The 23,207-nt window shown below is 39.1% G+C and overlaps 1 protein-coding gene across 13 annotated transcripts in view; it reads left to right on the top strand.

The window, feature by feature from the left end:
* ANKIB1 (ankyrin repeat and IBR domain containing 1) overlaps positions 1-23,207 on the top strand; it is a 159,237-nt gene that overhangs the window by 83,155 nt on the left and 52,875 nt on the right. For 9 of the 13 annotated variants that reach the window (XM_079932123.1, XM_079932130.1, XM_079932127.1 and 6 more), the window contains 2 exons: positions 7,009-7,309; positions 21,747-21,929. In XM_079932123.1, the coding sequence (XP_079788249.1) occupies positions 7,009-7,309; positions 21,747-21,929 (484 nt within the window). Of the gene's footprint in view, positions 1-5,381; positions 5,484-7,008; positions 7,310-21,746; positions 21,930-22,041; positions 22,109-23,207 lie in introns of those variants that run through there. The other 4 variants (XM_079932132.1, XM_079932133.1, XM_079932129.1 and 1 more) reach the window with 4 other exon arrangements.

Genomic DNA, 23,207 nt, shown 5'->3' with positions numbered 1-23,207 from the left:
ATTTCATTTATTGTGTTGTTCATCACTGTTCATTTGTTCTTTAGTTCTTCTAGATCCTTGTTAAATATTTCTTGTATTTTCTCCATTCTATTTTCAAGATTTTGGATCATCATTTCTACCATTACTCTGAATTCTTTTTCAGGTAGATTGCCTATTTCCTCTTCATTCATTTTGTTGTGGGTTTTTATCTTGCTCTTTTGTCTGCAACATATTTCTCTGTCTTCTCATTTTTTACTAACTTACTGTGTTTTGTCTCCTTTTGTCAGGCTGCAGGGTTGTAGTTCCTCTTGCTTCTGGTGTCTGCCCCCAGTGGGCGAGGTTGGTCCAGTGGCTTGTGTAGGCTTCCTGGTGGCGGGGACTGTGTTCTGGTGGGCGGAGCTGGATCTTGTCCCTCTGTTGGGCAGGGCCACGTCAAGTGGTGTGTTTTGGGGTGTCTGTGGGCTTAATACGACTTTAGACACCTGTCTCTGGTGTTTTCTTTGTTCTTAATTGTTTGGAGATCAGTGGCTCATAATTTCTTTATTAAAGCCTTTAAGATCCTATACTAGAATCAGAAATTACCTTATTGCTCTCCTTTACTAAGAATAAGCAACTGTCATCTCTTTAATCTGTGTATCTTTTGTTTTTCAAAATTTATTTACGTAGTACAGAGAAAATGACAAATCATGATTATTTTAAATGATTAGTTGATTTTGGAATTAAATTACTCTTCTTAACACTATGTCATATAGAATAAGGATAAATAGCATTTACGCATCATCATTAAGTAAAATACCAACTCTGTTTTAACTATTTGTGTTTTAGATAGCTTCAGTTATTTCACCATGTGTAACCTTGCTTAAACTTTCTAACAGATTGATGGCCATTATTTTCTCATGCTGCCTTATGTAATCTGGCATACCTGCCTGCTAGCTTCAGTATAGACCCTGGCTAAGCTTGCCTAGATTCCTGACACATGACATATATGGGTATACAAAGGAATATACCTAGCCAGAGACAAAATACTTTAGTTCCCATAAAGTAAATTACCCATTTGCAGTAAGGCCTTATTTTATCCCCATTTCCTTTAGCTTTATGGTACCTGCAACAGCAGGCATCACTTTCCCCTCTTCTCAGGCAGAATAATACAGCAAAAGAAGGGTAGTTTACAGTTTAGGAGCTAGTTTGCCTCTGTATCTCTCTGAACCTAGTTTACATTATACCATATCACAGTGCTTCTTTCATGGGAAACTAAATTCATATTCATAAATAGTTACTACTTAATGTAGCAAAAAGACTGTTTAGACTTTGGAGTCAGCATGTTCTAGTTTGGATATACAGTTCATTATTTGTAGCTTCTTAGGAAAGTCATGTATAAAATGGGGAATTAGAGTGCTTATTCCTTAGATTTTACAGGGTAGCTTCTTGTGCTTCCTTGGAAATAAAAGGAGCCTGTCTTTTGGTATAAGTAAAATATAAAATCTTTATTAAAGCATGTCTTTATCAAAGCATATGTTAATACTAAACTTTGAGAATTAAAATAGAGTTTCCAGTTATTGATATCTATTTTTTTGACTCATGTTTCAGGAGTTATTAAATTCTTTTAAATTGTTCAATGCAGTTCTTTTCTCCTAACCTCCCTTGTATGCAAACACTATAAGGGCAGGGAGTTAATCTGTTTTCTTAACAATATGCCTAACTTCTAAAATAGTACCTGGCAAACAACGACTGCTCAAAAATAATGTTGCATGGAAGAAAAGTTTTAAAAGCAACTGAAAGTGTATGTGTATGTTAAGTGACTGGGAGGATAAGAGTGTTATGGCAAGAAACTGAGGCCCTAAGAGAGAAGACTGTTATTTTGGGGGGAGCTCAACTGAATATGATATAATGATGAAATATGCAAGAGAAATGGGACTCTGAGAAGTTAGAATATGGTCTAAAGGTCACATTAGACAGGGTGAAAGAGAATTAAGAATTATCACAGAAATGATAGTAGAAGCCCTTTGAGAGAAACCATGATTCTGCTACCACAGTCTATTATTTGGGTTCTGATAAAAGTTTACAGCTTACAAAGTGTATTCATAGAAACCATTGAAAGATAAGTGACTTTAAGAGTAGATGTGCTCTCTGAAAGGAGGGAATGTGTATGGAGAAGTAAATAGATTCAGGAAGTGAATTTGCTTCCAGTAAGGGGATAGGAAAGTGAAGCCATCTTCATGGGTAAAAGATTGTACTGAAAAAAATTAAGAGGTCTGTTAAAAAGATGTGTAGTAGGGCTTCCCTGGTGGCGCAGTGGTTGATAGCCCGCCTGCCGATGCAGGGGACACGAGTTCGTGCCCCGGTCCGGGAGGATCCCACATGCCGCGGAGTGGCTGGGCCCGTGAGCCATGGCCGCTGAGCCTGCATGTCCGGAGCCTGTGCTCCGCAACGGGAGAGGCCATGGCAGTGAGAGGCCCGCGTGCCGCAAAAAAAAAAAAGTGTAGTTATGGAAACCGAGGTGATACAGAGGTCAGGATATAAATGGATTATTAGTAGTTTCAGATTAAAAACAAGAATTGAGGACAGTGATAAGAATTTAGCTCTTAGGAAGTTCTTAGTGATGTGAAAGAGTGCAATTTTAGTACAGTGATCAGAATAGGGTCATACTGAAGTGGAGATTAAATGTAGAAGAAATATAGGTAGCAGATATAAACTGACTGTTTGATATTTAACAGTGAAAGAATCTAGAAAAACAGATGGCTTCTGGATGGGTTATTAGGATCAAATGAAAGGGATTTTTTTTTCCAGGTTAATGTTTTCCTTATTCCATCTTCCTGCCAATTATCTCCTGTCCTTGTTCCAGAATTAACCTTATATGCAAATAGTAAAATATACTTCATACTTACTGGCATAGTTATAGAAAGGTGCCTATCTAAAACTTACATATCAATTATAAATTTATAGTTCTGTTTATTCATTCATGTAAATTAAAGAAGGTACTACTTTTTAAATTAAACATAATAAAAAAGTAGTAATATGAATCAATAAAATTAGAATATCCGGCTTTACAGTTTTAGTACAAAATATTATGCAGGTATTGTACTATGTCTAATAAATTTGAGAATCTTTCCTGAATAAATATGTATAAAGAAGCTATTTTAATACTTTAACTTCAGAATAATAACGTTTGTTTGGTTTGATTAATCAGAGTCTGGCAGATTGGGTATAAGAACATTTGCAAAATTATCACACTATCTCTTCCCTCTATTGGGGAGGATCTAGAATTGTTTAATGAGAGAGAGATTGATAGAGAAAGAGAGCTTTCTCCATATCAGCTGACATCCTTCCAACTTGTATTAAATTCCGTGCTGATAATTCCTTGTATTAAATTCCATGGTTTGTTTCTCTCCTGAACAAACTAAAAGAGAAAATAAATGATATATTGGAAATAGTGATAGGAAAGGCTAAATAAATGTGGTTGTACAGAATCTTATAGACTCTGAATTAATTTTAATAATTTATTTCTAAATTAAATTTTTAAGAATATGAAATCTTTTTTATTCTTAATAATGCCTCTTAGAAGAAGTTTTAATCTTGAACACATTTTTAGAGTATTGTCTAGATTTTTGTTATTCATTATAATCCACTATAATTCAACCATTATAAATACAGGGAGATATCACTGAGAATATTATCATCAGTTGTTGACTTAGGGAAAATATTTTTCCTTTTTTTTTCTTTTAAACTATGAAGCAACATTATGGTTATATAAATAAATAAAACTATTCACATTCCTGCCTCCCTTAAACAACTGTTAGAATTATTCCTTGTTCCCTTCTAGTTTTAGCTATAAGTGTTCATAGATAGACTTTTCAATGACTTTATAATTTTCTATTGTATAGAAAGACCATGATTTATGTTTCCCATTTTTCCTATAACCAGACATTTAAGTTACTACAGATTTTTCTATTCAAAATAACAGTATATTGAATGTCATTGTTCCTATTGATTTTTATTCTTTAAGTTATTTCCTTTAGGATAAATTCCAGGAGTAGGTTTACTTGGTCAAAGACTATCAACCATATATTAGTTGGTTATATATATTACATATATTAGGTATATATTTATGTTGATTATATATATAATATATATGTTAGCTATTATGTAACTTGTGTAAGATCATATAGCTAAAAAGTGACAGAACTGGGATTAGAGTCTGGCAGTCTGTACTAGATACCATGTTCTTGACCAGTCGGCTACACTGCTGGCTTGAGAGAGCTACAATTCTATCTTAATATATTCCCAATAAAAGTAATATTCATTCAGTTCATCTATCAAAATTATAGCAAGAGTCTGCTCTGTGTCTGACACTGTATTGGGGATTCAAGAAAGAACAGGATATAGACCCTGCCATAGAAGGCTGTAAACCAAGTGGGAGAAGGGAAAAGATATGTAAGAAAGTAACTATGATACAATGTAATGAATTATATAATTAGAATATTATAGGAAGACAAAGAAGGTAATGACCAAATGCCACTGGAGGAGGCCGCCTTGTGTAAAGAGGCTTCTAAGTAGGGCTGGGTTTGTTTAGATGGCTAGGTCAGGTCTTGGGGAACCAAAGAGCAGAGCAAGCAATGAAGAGCCTACAAATGTACTGCAGGGGTCAGAATGCCATAAAGGCTATGTAGGACTGTAGAGAAAATATGCACAGTTAGGGTTTTCTGAGCAAATTTTATCAGAACTTGGGACCTGGGCTTAAAAGACAAGCCTTGGAAGTTAAACTTTGACTGAGTAGAGATTGAGAACTCCAGAGAGGTTTACCTCTCAGGAGATACATGTTTACATTTGAATAAGGTGTGGATGAGACCTAAGACCATTGAGATGTTCCCTAAGTTGTAAGACTCAGAGATGCTAGTCTTATCTTCTGCCCAGAAACATATTTTACATTCCAAACCATAAGAACCCAGGATCTTCCCTAGGACAATTTGTTCACACTCAAGGATAGGTTCCCCCACTCTGACACCCCCCCACCCGCTTCTCTCCCCACCTCCCCCCATCTCCAGAGGGGAGGAGGTCTGCTATACAAGCCTTCCAGAGTCTTATTTTTGCAGCTAATTGCTTTATTAACTTCCTATTGTTGCTGTAACAAATTACCACAAACTTGGTGACTTAACGCAAATTTACTATCTTAAAGCTCTGGAGATCAGAAGTCTCAAATGGTTTCACTGGATTAAACTCAAGGTTTTGGCAGAGCTGTATTCCTTCTGCAGGCTCCTGGGTAGAATCCCTTACCTTACCTTTTCCAGTTTCCAAAAGCTGCCTGCACTTCTTGGCTTGTGACCCCTTCTACCATTTTTAAAGACAGAAGCATAGCATCTTCGAATATCTCTCTGATTCTCACCCTCCTGTTTTTCTCTTCTAAGGACTCAAGATTACATTGGGCCCACCTGGATAATCTAGGATAATTTCCCAATGTCAAGAACCTTAACTTAATCTTATCTGCGAAGTCCCTTTTACCGTGTAAGGTAACATATTCACAGGTTCCAGGAATTAGGACATAAACCTCTTTGGGGTGGGGACATTAGTCTGCCTGTCACATTCGCCCACAGTGCAGACCCCAGTACATGTATTGTACTGTGATGTCTGATCGGGCTTGGATTGCATTACCCCAGTGGTAAGAGTTGGGTTATGAGGGACTGGCATGGTTATTATAAGTAATAATATTTCATTTGTTTCTGCTTCAGAGACTTCATGTCTTACTTTCAGGCTAGTTTTGAAGGGCTATATTGCCGAGCTGTGTAGAATCTTGAATTATAAAAACAGGAAATATGCAGAGTTGTTCTGAAAGTCGTCTGGGACCTTCTACTACTTTAGGACAACTTACTCAGCCTTTTTCTGATAAGAGCGTTCCACCTTGGCTAACTCATTCAAATTGAAAAGCCCATCCTAGTTCCTTTTTGGTCAGGGTTTTTGTTTTTTCTTGTTCTAAGCTGAAACTAACCTAAAAACAATTCAGATGAATCTAGGATTTAAGAGTTTGACTCTGCTTCCTTCCCATTGCTCTTCTGCACTTGGACATAGGAACGCAAATGATACCAGCCCTCCGCAGTAAATGTGATTCATCTTCAGATATGGGACTGTATGCCCATTTCATAGTGTATTTGTGTTTTTTAGTACAGGCTGACTGTATTTTAGTAGGTTTTATCCAACTCATTTTCCAGTATCCTATTATGGCCACTGAACTGGCTCAAATATTAATCCATTGACCCTAGCTCAAGGATGTAGTGGATGCTAGGCATGGATGCTAGGCACAACTCTCAGATCTGGGTTTGGCAGTAGCTAAGGCAGCTCACCTAGACCTACCGTTGGTAAGGGCTGCCACCTTGGAATTAGATCTTTTTCTCCCAGAACTAACCATAGCTTACTCCCCTCAAAAAGTATTACACCGTGTAATATGTGCCTTATTCTTTCAAAGCCTAGCCAAAGACTTAGGTAGAGAAATTTTTCCTAGATTTAACATTTAACATTCCCACTAGCTCCCAGACTTATGCATTGCTTGCTTCGCTTATATTGTCACCATCCTTATTAAGTAAATATGTACTCAAGAAAAAAAATAGAGCAGAGCAATAAACAAAAAAAATTGGTGTGGTATGTTTAATACTGTACCTAAGGCATTTATGTTAATTGACATATTAGTCTGTAAGTGGCTCTTTCGGTTCCTTTCCTTCTTCCTCCCCTTCCTTTTATCTTCCTTGTTTCTTCACTTCTCTTTCATTTTCCTTTTCCTTACCTTTCTTTTTTCTTCCTATGCCTTTTTCTCTTTAATTAGCAAATACTGTAAAGATATGCAACTTTGGTTTTTGGGTATTATTATTCTAGAATGGAGTTTTTTATAACTAAGGATTAGTCATTCAATGTATTTTGAAACAGTGCTTCAATAGAAATTGGATTAGCAGCTTAAAAGTAGAGGTTACCTTTTAAATGTATCTTCTGTGTACTATTTCAAGGTAGGAAAAAACTGATTTTCATCCTTTTCCTTTACCATTTTAGGACCTTTCTTTTTGGTAGAGATGGAAATCCAAATAAACGGAATGTGCACAATGAAACATCTATGCATTTGTTATGTATGGGCCCTCAAATTATGATATCGGAAGGAGCCCTTCATCCTCGCTTAGCACGCCCCGCGGAAGATGATTTTAGAAGAGCAGACTGTCTGCAGATGATTTTAAGATGGAAAGGAGCAAAACTTGACCAAGGCGAATATGAGAGAGCAGCTGTTGATGCAGTTGATAACAAAAAGAACACACCCCTGCACTATGCTGCTGCCTCAGGGATGAAAACCTGTGTAGAGGTAAAACTTTGTTGGTGTTTTTTTTTTTAATATTCTGCATGGTAAAATCTGTGTCTTGGTAATGTGTAATAATCAGTTTTGTTTTACTTATCTTAACAGTTAATTTAGCTAGTCATTTCTGTCCCTTTTGTGGTTCTAAAAGAATCAGGAGCCCTTGTTTTAGGGAAAACAAACCCATAAACATTCATCCTTGGAAATAAAATGGAATTAGGAGCAATTGAAAATTTGCTAACATTCCTGAAGATAACAGTCATCATACAAACTCTATCATATTGAGAGTAATAGTTTTAGTAGAGATATGTTTTACATTTTTTGCTTATTTTTAGAAGCCAACTTATAAAATTTATACATTTGGCAAATCTTGACAAGTGGGACCTTTAGCTATATATAGAATTGATCAGTTCCCTAAGCAATTGATAAATATTAATGAATACATTTATTGGGGTCTTTTAAAAACATATATATATTAAAATGTGCTGGTTTTTTCTGTGTAGTCTGCATTAAAGTGCCTGAATACTATATTGTAATTGAGTTTTTCCATATATGTTTTTCATATATATATAAATATCTAACAACAGGCTTAGATAAAATCAACCATATAGTGTAGGATCTTAACTAAGCTAAGAAATCATTACTCTTTGTACTGTCATCACTACTCTACATACAGAAGAACAGGTTTCTCTCAGCTATGTAGAGGTCAGTCCATACATAATTCTTAGAAGTTCTTTTGTATAGATGTACTTAAGTTTCAGTGGGGAGAATTATAGATTGAATCACAGAGTATCCAGTTACCAAAAATGTAGGACTTTATTGGAAAATCAGTGATCCAGATTAAATATATATTAATCAGATTAAAATACATATCTGAAAATTTAGTATTTCCTTAATATTATTCATCTATATAAACTTTATATTTCTAAATTGATAAATATACCAAAAAACATGAAGGTCCTTCATTTTCTTACTCGTGATAAAAGGTTATGGCCATTTAGGGACTTCCCTGGTGGCACAGTGGTTAAGAATCCTCCTGCCAATGCAGGGGGCACAGGTTCAGTCTCTGCTCCAGGAAGATCCCACATACTGCGGAGTAACTAAGCCCATGTGCCACAACTACTGAGCCTGCGCTCTAGAGACCGCAAGCCACAACTACTGAGCCCACACACCAAAACTACTGAAGCCCGCACACCCTAGAGCCTGCGTGCTGCAACTACTGAAGCCCCCGAGCTCTAGGGCCCGCGTGCAACAACTGCTGAGCCCATGTGCTGCAACTACTGAAGCCCGTGCGACTAGAGCCTGTGCTCCTCAACAAGAGAAGCCACTGCAGTGAGAAGCCCACACACTGCAACAAAGAGTAGCCCCCACTCGCTACAACTAGAGAAAGCCGGCGTGCAGCGAAGAAGACCCACTGCAGCCAAAAATAAATCTAAAAAAAAAAAAAAGGTTATGGCCATTTATATGATTTCTTTAGTGTATCTGAAGTGTCAGTTATTTTCACTTCTAGAACCTTTCTGATCTTATCTTGTGTGTATTGCTGTTGTTTGTGATACTTACTAATCTTTTAGAATCTTTGTCATTTCATCTCTTGGGTTTGTGTCACCTTTGCCCACTAGTTAATTAGTGACAGTCATTAACTTGAAACTAATTTTAAGCTTTGCTTTCTAACTTTGATTCACGGTGTGGTGGAAGGATGTTCTAGGATTTTGCGGGAGGGAGGCTATGGGCAGAATTCCTGAAGGCTTTTTACACAAGTCTTTTTGTATATTGTTCTATGCCCACTTCTTATGAAAGAATCACTGCCTATAGTGACTCATCATTGTTGACGGCACTGCATCATATTTCTCAAGTGAATTAGAGTAGAAAGTATCTTATTCTTGATCGTAATAGTAATGCTCTTAAACTGCTGCTTTAATATCTTGCTTCCAAAAATTCTCTATAAGCATTGCTTTAGTAGTTGTTCATTTTGAAGTATGTTTGCAATGACATGTTATTAAATTATTTTTAAAAACTGAATGTGGTGTTTTTACCAACATTGTTTTTTGCTCAGTGAAGGAAATTAGTACCAGGTTTATTCTGAACTGACAGGCCTGATGATTTGCTTGGTGTGAATGTATGTGTAAGTTTTAACTGTTTGATCTGTCAGCAAATCACTTTATACAAACCACACCATTTAATGACTGTTTTCATTTTTTTGTGTTCAGAAGAGCTCTTTGACTTAATGTAAAACACCTCAAATAGAGCCCTATAAATACCTTCATTGCATTTATTCTAGTTGTCATCAACAGATTTTAGCACATCATTTTACCCATATAAAGCTATCTTAAATCTCTTATATATACTTGACTGTATACCCAGCCTTAGGTCTTAAATGACTTTTGATAATGTTTACTGTTCATTAAACCAGAAGAGTTTCACAGGGAAGTGTACATTAATTTCCAGAGGCCTTATGTTTTCTAGTTCTAGTGAGTAAAGCAAATACATTGAAATACATAACCTACTATATAACTGTACTTCTTAGAGAATTAGTCCTCAAGTGTCTTAGTGTTTGTATAAGGTCTTCTAACATTCACTGTGCTCATTGGTACCAAGTATGATATAAAGGGTTTGGGTTGAGTAAAAGACTGTTATCAGATATTTACTAATTTTTTTCATTAAGCTAAGCTATCATAGTATGGTATATAGGGCACTGGTTTCTAGTCTTGGTCCTCACAGAGACTGTCTGTAAGACCTTGAGCGAATCACTCAACTTCTTTGAGATTATCAGTGTCAACCATCCAATAGGAAACTATCACAGTTATCTCAAAAGACCCCTTTTAGTGCTAATTTTCTCTTAATCTGTGATTGCAGTAAAATATATCCCATTTTCAGTGTCTAGCCTTTGAGTTTAAATTGATTATTTTACTCCATGGTTAAGGCCAAGCTATTTTTTTTAACTCTTGAGGACATATCTATGGAAATACGTCTTTTCTAGTTGTTGATGTTTTTCTCTCTGTGTGTTTATTTAAGGACAGAGCTGATAAAGTCAACAGCAGACAATTTCATATGTGCATTTAAACACATACTTTCCTATGGCTTATTATTTTGAACCATATAAATGAAATGTTTAAAAACTTCCCCTTCTCTCTGTAATAATTGTGTTCCATAGTCAGCTAAAGGGACGCACACATACACACACAGAACATAACATAAAAGTATCCTTTTTTTAAATTTATTTATTTTATTTATTTTTGGCTGCATTGGGTCTTTGTTGCTGTGGGCAGGCTTTCTTTAGTTGCGGTGAGTGGGGGACACCCCCCATCGCTGCCCGCTGTGTGTGGGGGCGCCTGGGACCCTTGCTGCGGTGGCCTCTCCCCCTGCAGAGCATGGGCTCCAGGCGCACAGGCTTCAGTAGCTGTGGCTCGCCAGCTCTAGAGCACAGGCTCAGCAGCCGCAGTGCACGGGCCTAGCCGTTCCCTGGCATGTGGGATCTTCCCGGACCAGGGATTTCTGAGGTCCAGCTCTGTGCAGGTGAAAGGTCCCGCGGGGGTCCTGTTTTCTGCTTCCTAGTCTGGGAGAAGAGAGTGTCTGGATCTCTTCAGGGAAATGCAGGAGGTTCAGCAGCCACAGGAGGACAGGGTAGAGGGAAGACTGAATCTAAACGCCTCCCTCCTTTTTCTCTTGTGCTGCTGGCTGCTGCCTCATGCTTTTGCCTCTCTTTCTATCTCTCAGAAGTTGTGCTGAGAGATAAAAACATAGGCCAGAAAAGGGATGCACCCTGGACTGGTGTTTGTGGTGTGTGTGTGTGACTGGTGTTTGTGGTGTGTGTGTGTGTGTGTGTGTGTCCCAGAGGCTGGAACCACAGTTCCTCTGTTGAACCCTGGAGGCGGCCCAGTTCCTGATTGGTGGTTACCATGGAGACCCACCTAAGCCTCTTTCACCTGAGCTGTATTATCTGAAGAGGGGGGCTCTCTGACCTGACAGTCACCTGAGAAGATCAGGGGGTGAGAGAGAGCCTGTGTCCAGATGGCATTCTCTGCCCTGTCCTCCCCCAGCAGGCACTTGGGGTGGCACAAACTGGGGGTGCCAGACCATGCTCGCTGCACCCTCTGTAGAGCCCTAGGTGGACCTGCTCAGGGCAGATGTTTTCAGCTACTTGGTGAATGGTTCCTGGCCAGAACCCACTCTTTCTACCCCCTCCCTCCACCAGGAGAGGGGTGATTCAGGAGCAGAGGGCAGGGGCCTTCACCTTTAATCACCACACCCTCACCTGTCCTCTTTGCTAATCGAAATTCTCTCCTTCCCTCAAGTCAAGCTCAAGTGCAGAAAGTTCTTCTGATGTTCTGGAGGAGGGGCGAGACTAAGGAAATAATCCAGGGAGAGGAGGAAAGATGGACTGTGATTATTGAGTTTGAGGTATTTGAGCTAACATGAGGGGCTGGCAGGAGGCCTCCTGTTGCTCTTCTCCCAAATCCCACATTCACATATGGGCCTTCTGCCTGTCTCTGTGCTCTGGGCACTGTCACTTGCAGACTATGCTGGCTTCGGGCCCATGTGGGCCAGACTGCCCCTAACAGACATCAGAAACCGATGCATGCTGCCTTGTGGGGGGCCTCAGGGGTACTCGAGTGGGCACTAAGCTGCATTGTAATAGACCTCAAGTGATGCTGCACCAGGTACCAGGTGGTAGGGTGACTTCTGGATACACCTTGTCCTGATTGTATTGAAAATAAAGCAGAAGGCATCGCCAAGAAGAAATTAAACCATGCCTGATGAGCTGCCTCACACTGCTTACCCGCCTGCCTGCGTGTTTTGACTGTGTTCCTGGGTGAAACGCCACTTTGCGCTTCCTCTGTGGCTGGTTCCATTAGGCATATCTGCTGTCCCTCCTCATCCAGCTGCTCAAGCAGGGGTCTTGAGTCAGGAGCTGGACCATATACCTCTCTTGACGAGTTCACAGCCCAACAGTCCCAAAGATTGAGAAGGTCTCTTGGGGACGGGAGACTCCCATGTTTTGAGGAGCTGAAGTTGACCTCCTCACACTCACAGTTCCCTGGTGGCCTCCACCCCAGGACCAGCTAAGGCCAGAGCAGCCTGGGGCAGGTAGCCAGGAGTCCCCACCTCTGAGCATCCCACCTCTATCCTGACACAAGGGCAGAAATTCCAAGGCATTTCCATGCTGGGGAGAAGGGAAGAGTGGGATGAGAAGGCTTTGCTCTCCCTTTGGGAAAGTTGCTAAAAAGTGACGAGAAGAGGTCAGTGACTAAGTCACAAATTCGTTCATGCAGCACGTATGTCTAGAGCACTGTTGTGTGCAGGCATACCAGTTGCTGGCTGAGGGTGTGTGATCCCATTCCCCTCCCCCTCGCTCCACACTTCCCAGCCAAGCCCCCGTGAGGCTGGGTCAGATGAGCAGAAGGTGGAATTCTTGTAGGAGAGTGGGGAGCAGAGACAATATTAGGGTTCAGAGCTAAATGCCTTTATCTTCCTGCTGTATAATCTTGGGTCCACCACAGACCATTCTATTTGAATGAAAAAATTCATCCCGTGGATTAGTCTTAAAACCTCACCCTCAAACACACACGTGCACGCATGCACACACACAACGCACACACACACGCAATTAATGTAAAAGAGATCATGCCAGTTCTGAGCCATCAAAGGCAGATCCCTCTGCAGCAGTGTGCTAAGGACTCCTGACCTGTGACTTTGGGGAACATGCACCTAGATGACCAGGTTCTTAGCATCCTCCCTCTCGACACAGCTGGCCCCTTCCCTGTACTTTTCAGTGATGCCTTCAACCAGGAGAGGGGGATCATCTCCTCTCTCCTCCCTCCCCCACCTGCTGCCTTGACACCACAAAGAGGGCTCGTTGTTTGTGTTGACTGCCCATTTCTTTTCATCTGTTAACCTGTGGAGGCTTTGTGATTATCCACACTGAGTGTGAGTTTGTACTGGGGAGAGAAGGTGGTTGTGTTTTTTTTCTCTCATTCCACATCAGTGGAGGTTGTCAAAGCATAGGTAAATATTCAGCAACCATTCAAATGGAGAAACACCAATGGGGCCCGTGACATTGCCTCACAAATGGTGTTTGATTAATAAATTGGAGATGTGGAATTGCGAAGCCATTGCTGCAGGGCTGGATTAAAAACATCTTAATCATAGAGTTCTTTTGGGAACTTGCAGGTGTGACAGTATCAGTGGCTAAATATTTTATATATATATGTATATACATATATATACATTTTTATATATATGTATATACATATACATATATATATATGGAATATCTAGCCCTGAAGTTTCTTATGTTATATTGCTGCCTAGTTGACAGTGGACGTTCCAACAGTCTCTCAAATTCATTGTTTCCAAAACTGTACTCAGTCTTCTCTACCAGGTCCTCCTCTTGACTGCCTTATTCCTATTAATGATGCTACCGTTATCCCCATATCTAGTCTTGATACCTGGATTTACCTTGGGACTGTTTTTGTTTTGTTTTGTTTTGTTTTTGCGGCAAACTTATGCCACTCATTTGCAGAACAGAACTCTTCCTTGCCGCTTTTGGCCAGCCCCTTCTTTTTATCTCTGTTGGCCACCTTCTAACAACAGGTGCTTATATCAGATCCTCACTTTGTATTTTTCAGAACTTCCTTGAGTAGGAAAATCTGGAGTTTCACAAATATTTATCATTCAAAATTATTTATGAGATAAAAGTAACACAAAGAGGAGTGGGCTGCAATTGTTTGAAAATTAGAAATGCTTATATGTTGAACATTTATTAAGGCAAACTATAATTAAAGCCCCTTTAATTTTAATTTTTTCATATTTCAAAGAATTATTTCAAGAGTAAGCAAACTTTTTTCTGTGAAAGCCCATATATTTTAGGCAACTGCTCAACTATGCTACAGTATCCTGAAAGCAGCCATAGACAGTGTATAAGTGAGCATGGCAGTGTTCCATTAAAACTTTGTTTATGGACATTCCCACTTGAATTTCTTATAATTTTCACATATCACGAAATAATCTTTTGATTCCTTTCAACCATTTTTAAATGTAAAAATAGTTTTTAGTTTGTGGGCTATACAGGAACAGGCAGCAGGCTAGATTTGGCTCACAGGCCTTAGTTTGCAGTGGACCCCTGCATTATGCAAAGATTGGGAGAGGAAACCAAAGATGACTCCACACTATAGAAGCTTATTTTAAATATGTAAAATAACGTTATCAATATGTAGCAAGTCCTGTATGCTTTAAGTATACAAAGAACTTAAAAAATACTATGTAATGGATGCCCAGCGTACAAAAATGGAGCCCCATTAAAATATAAATTTTACAAGAATTTAATACTATAAAAAACACACTTTTGTCTTGGTTGCTGAGTTTTTGTTTTTCCACTTTGGAATAGAGATGGACTTTGGAGAGGAATGATGTGTTAGGTCTATTAGCAAGGCCCAATTAAAAGTTTAGTGATTTTTCTTCCCCTTTGCGGACTTCCCTAGATCAAGCCTAGTCATTAGGCCTCATTTTATTTATATTGGTGCTTCACCCGTCACAGTGATTCAAGAACTGGTTGATGTGACAGAGGTGGTGGTTGTGTTTGATAGTGCTTCAGCTCTTTGTGAAAAGCATTTTTTAAAATGAGTGTTATCTTTAGATATTTCCTATGCATCCTTGTTCCACTTGCTTATTCAAAGTTTTAAGTGTAGCTGCTCATTGTTAGATCAAATAAAGGTCACTAGAAAACCAAAGGTCATAAATCACACTTCCATTTACAGCTACAGGGGCTATTTGACACTTTGGCAGCTATCAGAGTATTTCACACTTCATTGAAAAGCCAAAAAAATCATTCACAAATCATACTGAAGAGCTTTACTTAATTATATTGTGTTTTTAGCACCTGGGGTTTTAAAACTGTAAAAAGAATACAGAAATTGTAGTCTCAGCTCAGCAACTGAGTAACTTTGCCTGTTTCTGGGCCTCAGTTTTCTAATTTTTAATCAAGAAAGTTATGATTTTATTATTGCATCCAAAACATTATGATGCTAAGAGCTATTAATTATTTAGGCATTAACTGTTACAGGCATTGAAGGGAAGGAGACATCATTTAAATTTTACTTAGCCCAGGGGCTTCCCCGGTGGCGCAGTGGTTGAGAGTCCGCCTGCCGATACAGGGCACACGGGTTCGTGCCCCGTTCTGGGAAAATCCCACATGCCGCGGAGCGGCTGGGCCCGTGAGCCATGGATGCTGAGCCTGAGCGTCCGGAGCCTGTGCTCTGCAACAGGAGAGGCCACAGCAGTGAGAGGCCCGCGTACTGAAAAAAAAAAAAAAAAAAAAAAATTTTACTTAGCCCAGAAGATTTCATGGGTAGTAGTAATATTTGAGTGGATGAGATTTCAGTTTAAGTATTTGGAGGAGGCTACTCAAAATGTGGCCCTCAGCACATTTTGTACATCAGTAACGCCTGGGAGCTTGTTATAAATACAAATTCTTGTGTCCCACAGACTTCCAGATTCCAAATCAGAATCTCTGGGGGTAGACTCCAGGAATGCTTTAAGCAAGTTTTACTGGTTATTCGTTTGCATGTTATAGTTTGAGAAGCACTGTTCTAGGTCTCAAACAAATGCAGATTGAAGTATTTTGCAGAGGTTTGATAAGACAGATGACTTAAAATGAAGATAGAAGCCATACTAAGTAGAAATACTAATGCCAAGAATTTTGGATTTATTTATAGAAAATTGAGCCATTTAAATTTTTTGACTGGTGGAGTGCTATTATGAAAGCAAATATAGTAAGATTAGCCTAATGGTTGTAATGTAGAATAGAGTTGAAAGGGGGGACTTCTAAAGGAGTGGTTCTTAAAGCCTTGCTACCCAGACAGTGGTCCTCAGACTGGCATTGGCATGAATTTGGGTACTTGTTGGGAATGCAGAATCTCAGGCCTCATCTCAGATCAGCTGAGTCTGAATTTGTAGTTTAACAAGAACCCCAAGGTGATTCATTCATACTCACATTAAAGTTTGAGAATCCTTGGCTTAGAGCAGTAGTCTGTGGGACATAGAATGGAATCACCTGTAAAGAGTTCATATATTTAATCCCCACTCTAGATCACCCTAATATGACTATCAGATTACCTAGATGATTCATAAACAATTTGGAAACCTTTGTGCTGAAACAGTGGTTGTAACCATGTCTGCACAAAAAATCCCATAGTGTAGACCATATCTCAAATCGATAAAATTGGAATTTCTGAGAGTGGACCCCCAGACACTAGTATATTAAACTTCTCCAGATGATTCTAGTGTTCAGCCAAGTTTGAAAACCAGTGTACTAGAGGGAGTGACAGGAGTTAGAATCTTATTGCATTAATTCTGCTGTGAACTGATAAAGGGCCTGGATTTGTATGGTGCTATTAGAAACGGAAAGAATGAGGCAGATGCATTTAGGTGACTTGGTCAGTTGATACAAGAAAGTAAGGGAGAGAAAAGTTTAAAATGATGGAGACTTTAAAATGTTAATATTAACAATGTTGAGCTATCTTTAGATAATATAATTTTCTCTCTTTGATTTTTTTGCATTTTCTGTAACAATCTGCTATCATATCTATAATTAGAGTAAAATAAATTAACTTTATTTTTAAGTAAACTGAGGATGGTTTTGAACCTAGTTCACTTTGAACGCTGCTAACAATTGACAGATATTTTAAAAATGAGATGAGGTGTTGTATGTCAACTACACTTTAGTAGTAAAAAGAAGAAAAAAATTAAGTGAGATGAGGTGAAGGAATTGGTTAGAAGGAAGGGAGAATATCTTGCGTTTTCATTTAGAAGGAGATTGAGGTCTTAGATTATCCACATGAAATGGTATTCAGGCTATTGAAGGCTATTGAAGATTAGAACTAACTGGGAGTAATGAATATAGATTTAGAATTAAATGTTATCTGCAAGATAAGGTATAGATGAGAAATCCAAGGAAAAGACTTTATAGATAAAATTACAGAATTAAAGTCACAGCATCAACTTGGAGAATGCCTCTGTTTAGAGGGAGTGGGAACAGTAAGTGGCCTACAACAAAAACCAAAAAAGCAGAGAAGAGAACCAAAATAATACATTGTCGAGGATGCCAAGAGAAGAATTTCAAGGAGAGGAGGTAGTCAGTCATTTGATGTGCTTCAGAAAGGGCAAGGAATTACAAGAGTGATAAGGCTGTTGGATTTGAGAGGTATTAATGACTTTCAGGAATATTATAGTCAAGTGGGCAGAGTAGAAGTCAGATTGCTGGGAGAAATTGAGTAATTTGCTGAGGCAGTAGAGAGACAGCGGGTGTCAGTCACTAATTTGACAAATGTGGCCAAGAGAGAAAGTAAAGTATTGGGGAAGTGACAAGAAGGCTAACAGAATTAAGATAGGGGACTCCTGTACCAGGAGCCAGTAGAAAGTCAGAGAGTGAAGATGAAAGGAATAATGGAGTGCTCAGGATCATAGAGGAAACAGATGAGGAAATGGTAATTTTACAACCAGAAGAGACTAAGAATCATCTTTTTTTACATTTTTTCTCAAGATTATGTAAGCCTCATTTTATAGATGGACCTGGTAAACTGAGACTTACAGAAGTTAAATGACTTGTTCAGAATCAACCAGCCATTTAGATGATGGATCAAAGGGGTGGGAAGGGATTTGTCATGAACTAAGGGCTGTCCTTCCCCTCTTCCTCTGGGATTATGAACAGAAAGGAAGGCAAAATCGATAAACAGATGCGCTGAGATAGTGATAATTGTATGTTTCTTTTAAGGTAGAAAACTGTATGTACCAACAAGTGTCTGAGATAGGCTAAAAAACATTTGAATAAAATATTCAGTTCTCCTTGCTTGAGAGTGGAGAAAATGATACTTAGAATGCTTTGGTTGAAGCATTTAAAAACTACCTCTTCAGAACCACGTGTAACACCCTATTATATAAAAGCAAAACACCTGACTTCATGCAGCAAAAGTTTAACAGATATCTTGACATCTTCTGCTTTCTTGTGTTCCAGCCTTAGGCCCTAAAGTTCAGTATGCTAAAATTCTTTTTTAAAAAGTAATCCTCCAATGTCAGGCAGTACTGGTGATAGCTAGCTAGCTTCTATGCCAAAGGTAGCATATACGTTGATTTTCCTTGCCAAGACAAATGCTGTAAACATGGACCCTCCATTCCATCACTGATTATGAGTTTCTGTCCAGGTACCAATTGCAGCAATGAGATACAGGTTTTTGTGGCCCCTCACCCCACTCCCATCAGACTCATCTGGGGACTCCTTTCGAATTACCAATCAAGGCAAGAAGTCTCAAATTCTAAAAATAGTCAACAGTGACTCTCAACAATGACTTCTGACACATCCTTTTTTTGTTTGTTTGTTTTTAAACCCCAAGGAATGCAGTCTATACTCTGGAATGTTCCTCTTACCAATATTCTGGAATGGCACAGCCTCTTAAATTTTGTCTTTGCTTTTGCTAAGGAGTAGGGTGATTAAGTTAAAGATGATTTATCTTGTTTGCTAATATTTAGAATCTCTTCTGTGGTAGTATCTGTTGTGGAAGTAAATCAAGTCATGGCTTTGAAAGCCATCCCAGTGTGCATTTTCTGCTACTCTGAATATCAAAGAACCATAGAGTCAAGTCAGCTCTCAGTTCTGTAGCAGCCAGAAGCAAATAGTCTGTTTTGTGTTAGTGAAGCAGAAAGGCTGAAAACAGTAACAGACCCTGCAATAGGTATGATAAGTCTGTGGACTTAATACAAGTCGCCAGTATTGAACAGAGAAGGTAATATAAATATGTCAGTTTCCATGCCACACAGGCCATAGTCTAGGGTCATTGCTTGTCAAACTTTAATGTGCATAAGAATCTCCTGGAGATGAGAATCAGATTCTGATTTAGAGGCCTGGAGTGGGAGGGGCTTGGGTGGTAGCCCTGAGAGTCAGCATTTCTAACAAACCCCCTGGTGTCCCTGGACCACATTTAGACTAAAAAGGTTCCAGGTGGTAAATAGCAGCTGATATGACCTTGCCTTCAGGCTCTAGAAGGTGGCTGCAACAGTGACTGCTGAGAGCTATTGCTTCACAGACTTTTTTTCTGTAAAGGGCCAGATGTAATGGGTAAATATTTTAAGCTTTGTGACCACAAGTCTATGTTTCATATTCTTCTTGGTTTGTTTGTTTGCTTGTTTTTACAACTTAAAAAATGTTTTAAACCATCTTAGCTCTGAGGTATACGTTTGGCTTAGATCAAGAAGCCTAAGTCATATCCATTGGGCTTGTCAAGTTAGCCCATGGCTTCCAGGCCTGGCATTGGTATAAGTCCCTTATTTTATCAGGGCCTCTTGGGATGACTGTGGAGGAACCATAAGGATTAAGGATGACAGTTCCAAAAGCAATAAAAGAACTTTACAGGAAGATCCGTGTGTTTGTTGGAGGGAGAGGAGATAAAATTATTTGGAAGAAAATGAAAAGAACCTACCATTTTTATTAACCCACATAAAAAATGAAAATCTCTAAAAAGTATTCACATTTAGATCATAAATAAGATCTGGCCAGAACTTTATGGTGGGCCCGGAATACATTTGACTTCTTTATTTTGTGATCAGCCTATTCTTTGGGTCAGTACAATGTCCAGTCATGGTTAAGAACTTGGTCAAACTTGTGTCTGAATCCCAGTTCTACTGCTTATTAGTTGAGTAACTTCGGTCAACTTGTTTAACTCTTCTGAAACATTATAATATCCCTGCTACTTGGGGTTGTTAATATTAAGTAAGAATATGTATTTGAAGTCCCAGCATAGTGCTTAGCACTTAGAAAACAATAAATGGTGGCTGTTACTGTGTTGTTATGGTTGTGACTGAATTCTATAAAAGAATCAGCTCCATGACTAATTGTCAGGCTGTCCTTTAGGGTTGTCCTAGATTATGGCCTTCATGGTATTCATGTCCTTGTTAATGTCTCTGCAGACATACTGGGGAAACTTGAACCTATAGCCCTTAATAACAACATATTTAACTTCTGCAAAACCAGCAGAAACCTCAGTAGTGCACAAGACAAGTCCCTATTCCATGTAATTTTAAAAGTGGGATTTCCTTGGGCGAAATCCTACCTTTAAATATCAAGAGATTTGATAGAGTATCTTCCCAACTTGGCTATCAGTAGCTATTCCCATTGCTTATTTTGAGGAATATTGAAAACAGTTTTGCTCTCATTGCTTATTTGGAGGAATATTGAAAACAGTTTTGCTTCAGTGATTTGCTCAACCGAATTTTATTTCAGCGTTTAGCTGGATAATGAATGATACAAATGAAAACTTTTGTCCACCTTGTCAGGACATCCAGGTATTAGTGGTTAAAGTAACAGTATTGGCTGTGTCCTTCTTTTTTAAGAAAGATTTATAGAAATGTATAAAATTTAGAGCATTGAATGACTATAAAATTATTGATTTTTAAGTAAACTTTGGACAGAATGCTTAAGAATTTCTTTGTAAAGTTTAAGAAATTGGTTTGTTGTTGTTTTTAACCAAAGGAAGTCATCTTTTTTTTTTTTAATAAATTTATTTCATTATTTATTTTTATTTTTGGCTGCGTTGGGTCTTCGTTGCTGTGCGTGGGCTTTCTCTGGTTACAGCAAGCAGGGACTACTCTTCGTTGCGGTGTGAGGGCTTCTCATTGCGGTGGCTTCTCTTGTTGGGAGCACGGGCTCTAGGCGCGGGCTTCAGTAGTTGTGGCACGCGGGCTCAGTAGCTGTGGCTCGCGGGCTCTAGAGCGCAGGCTCAGTAGTTGTGGTGCACGGGCTCAGTTACTCTGCGGCATGTGGGATCTCCCTGGGCCAGGGCTCGAACCCGTGTCCCTTGCATTGACAGGCAGATTCTTAACCACTGCGCCACCAGGGAAGCCTCAAAAGGAAGTCATCTTAACGCTAATAAGCAAGAATTGCTAATCTTAAAATTAGAAGCCACTGGTATCTAAATAACTTTTATTGTCATTTCAGATACATACTGTTGAATTTTTGTTGTGCTTACTTTATTAAAATTTTTCTAATAGGCAGCATGAAATAACTTGTCATTTAAGTCTATAGTTGCAAGGTTTTTTCCTTTTTTTTTAATAAATTTATTTATTTATTTTTGGCTGCATTTGGTCTTCGTTGCTGGCGGGCTTTCTCTAGTTGTGGCGAGTGGGGGCCACTCTTCCTTGCGGTGCACGGGCTTCTCATCGAGGTGGCTTCTCTTGTTGGAGAGCAGGGGCTCTAGGTGCGCCGGCTTCAGTAGTTGTGGCTCAAGGGCCCTAGAGCACAGGCTCAGTAGTTGTGGCTCACAGGCTTAGTTGCTCCGCGGCATGTGGGATCTTCCCGGACCAGGGCTTGAACCCGTGTCCCCTGCATTGGCAGGCGGATTCTTAACCACTGTGCCACTAGGGAAGTCCTGTAGTTGAAAGTTTTTGAAAAAATCTTTTTTAGCTTTTAGTAAAACATGGAGGAGACTTGTTTGCTGAGAATGAGAATAAAGATACTCCTTGTGATTGTGCTGAAAAGCAACACCACAAAGATTTGGCCCTCAATCTGGAATCTCAAATGGTATTCTCACGAGATCCTGAAGCTGAAGAAATAGAAGCTGAATATGCTGCATTAGACAAACGAGAGGTAAGTTTTTTTTAATAAAAAAATTATATGGATTTTATATTAAATTTTATTTTTTTCTTCTTTAAAACCCAGTTTGTGTGGTCTTCTTTGCAATGTGCTAAATATCCTGTGATCTACATAGCCATAAGTATGAAAATACATCTAGAAAACCTGGAGGTGGTGTCTGTCCTTTAGCATATGTAAGTATGTTTAATTACATATAAATAGAGATGCTGACTCCAAGACTCCAGTCCTGTACTTCAGTCTCTGCCTGTCTTCTGGATTGCTCTTATCAACAAACATGCTTTGGTAACTCCCATCTTAAAAAACAAAACAACCTCTCCATTGACCACTCTTCCCCAGCCCTGTCCCTGTCCCCCTTCACTTGTAGCCCCATATCTCTGATCTTCATATGAGAAAAACAAAACTTAGGAGCTGTCTATACATACCAACTTCCTCACCTTCCCTTCACTCTTCAGCCCATTGCAGTGTGACTTTCTTCCCTTCTACTCTGATGGAACTGCACTGATGTGGACATCAAGAGTCACTGTGCTGCCAAATCCAGTAGGTGCTTTTCTTACTTGAATTCTTCAGCACCACTTGACATAATTAACCACTCCCTTAGTGAAACACTCTTCCCTTGGCTTCAGCGACATTGCTTTCTGGTTTTCCTTTAAGTCTTCCTTGTCTCAGTAAACATTACCTCCATCCACTCAAGCATAAATGTGGCAAGCATTCTCGATTCCTCACATCCAAGCAGTCTGGGAATTCTGTCAATTTACCTCCAAGGTTGTAACCTAAATCCATTTACTCCTCCCATTCTCTACTCCTACCTCCCTAGGTCCTCTCCACCTTCACTTCTCATCCGAACTACTATAGTAGTTTCCTTACTGGTCTCTTTCCTTCTGTTCTCGTCCCCTTAGAATCCATTTTGTGCACAGTAGCCAGAGTGCCTTTTAAACTTAAATTAGATCATATCACTTAAACCGTAGAGTGACTTTTCATAGCACTTAGAATAAAATCCAAACTATTTGCTCAGATATAAGACCTTATATGGTCTCGCCACTATTTACCTCTCCAACATCATCTCACTGGCACACTTTGCTCTAATTGTAGCACCTAGACTATACTAAAGCTTTTGCATTTCCTGTTCCTTATGTCTAAAATCATCTCCCAAGTTTTCTCTTGACTATATCAGTTCTGCAGAGAGGCAGTCTTAGACCATTCTTTCTGAAGTAGACCCCTCTCCTTCCATTATTCTTTACCATATACCCTATTTATTTTTTGTAGCACTTATCA

Source organism: Stenella coeruleoalba, assembly GCF_951394435.1.
Source record: "Stenella coeruleoalba genome assembly, chromosome: 9".
NCBI classification, from domain to species: Eukaryota; Metazoa; Chordata; class Mammalia; order Artiodactyla; family Delphinidae; genus Stenella; species Stenella coeruleoalba.
This window is presented reverse-complemented; position numbering and strand designations above follow the sequence as displayed.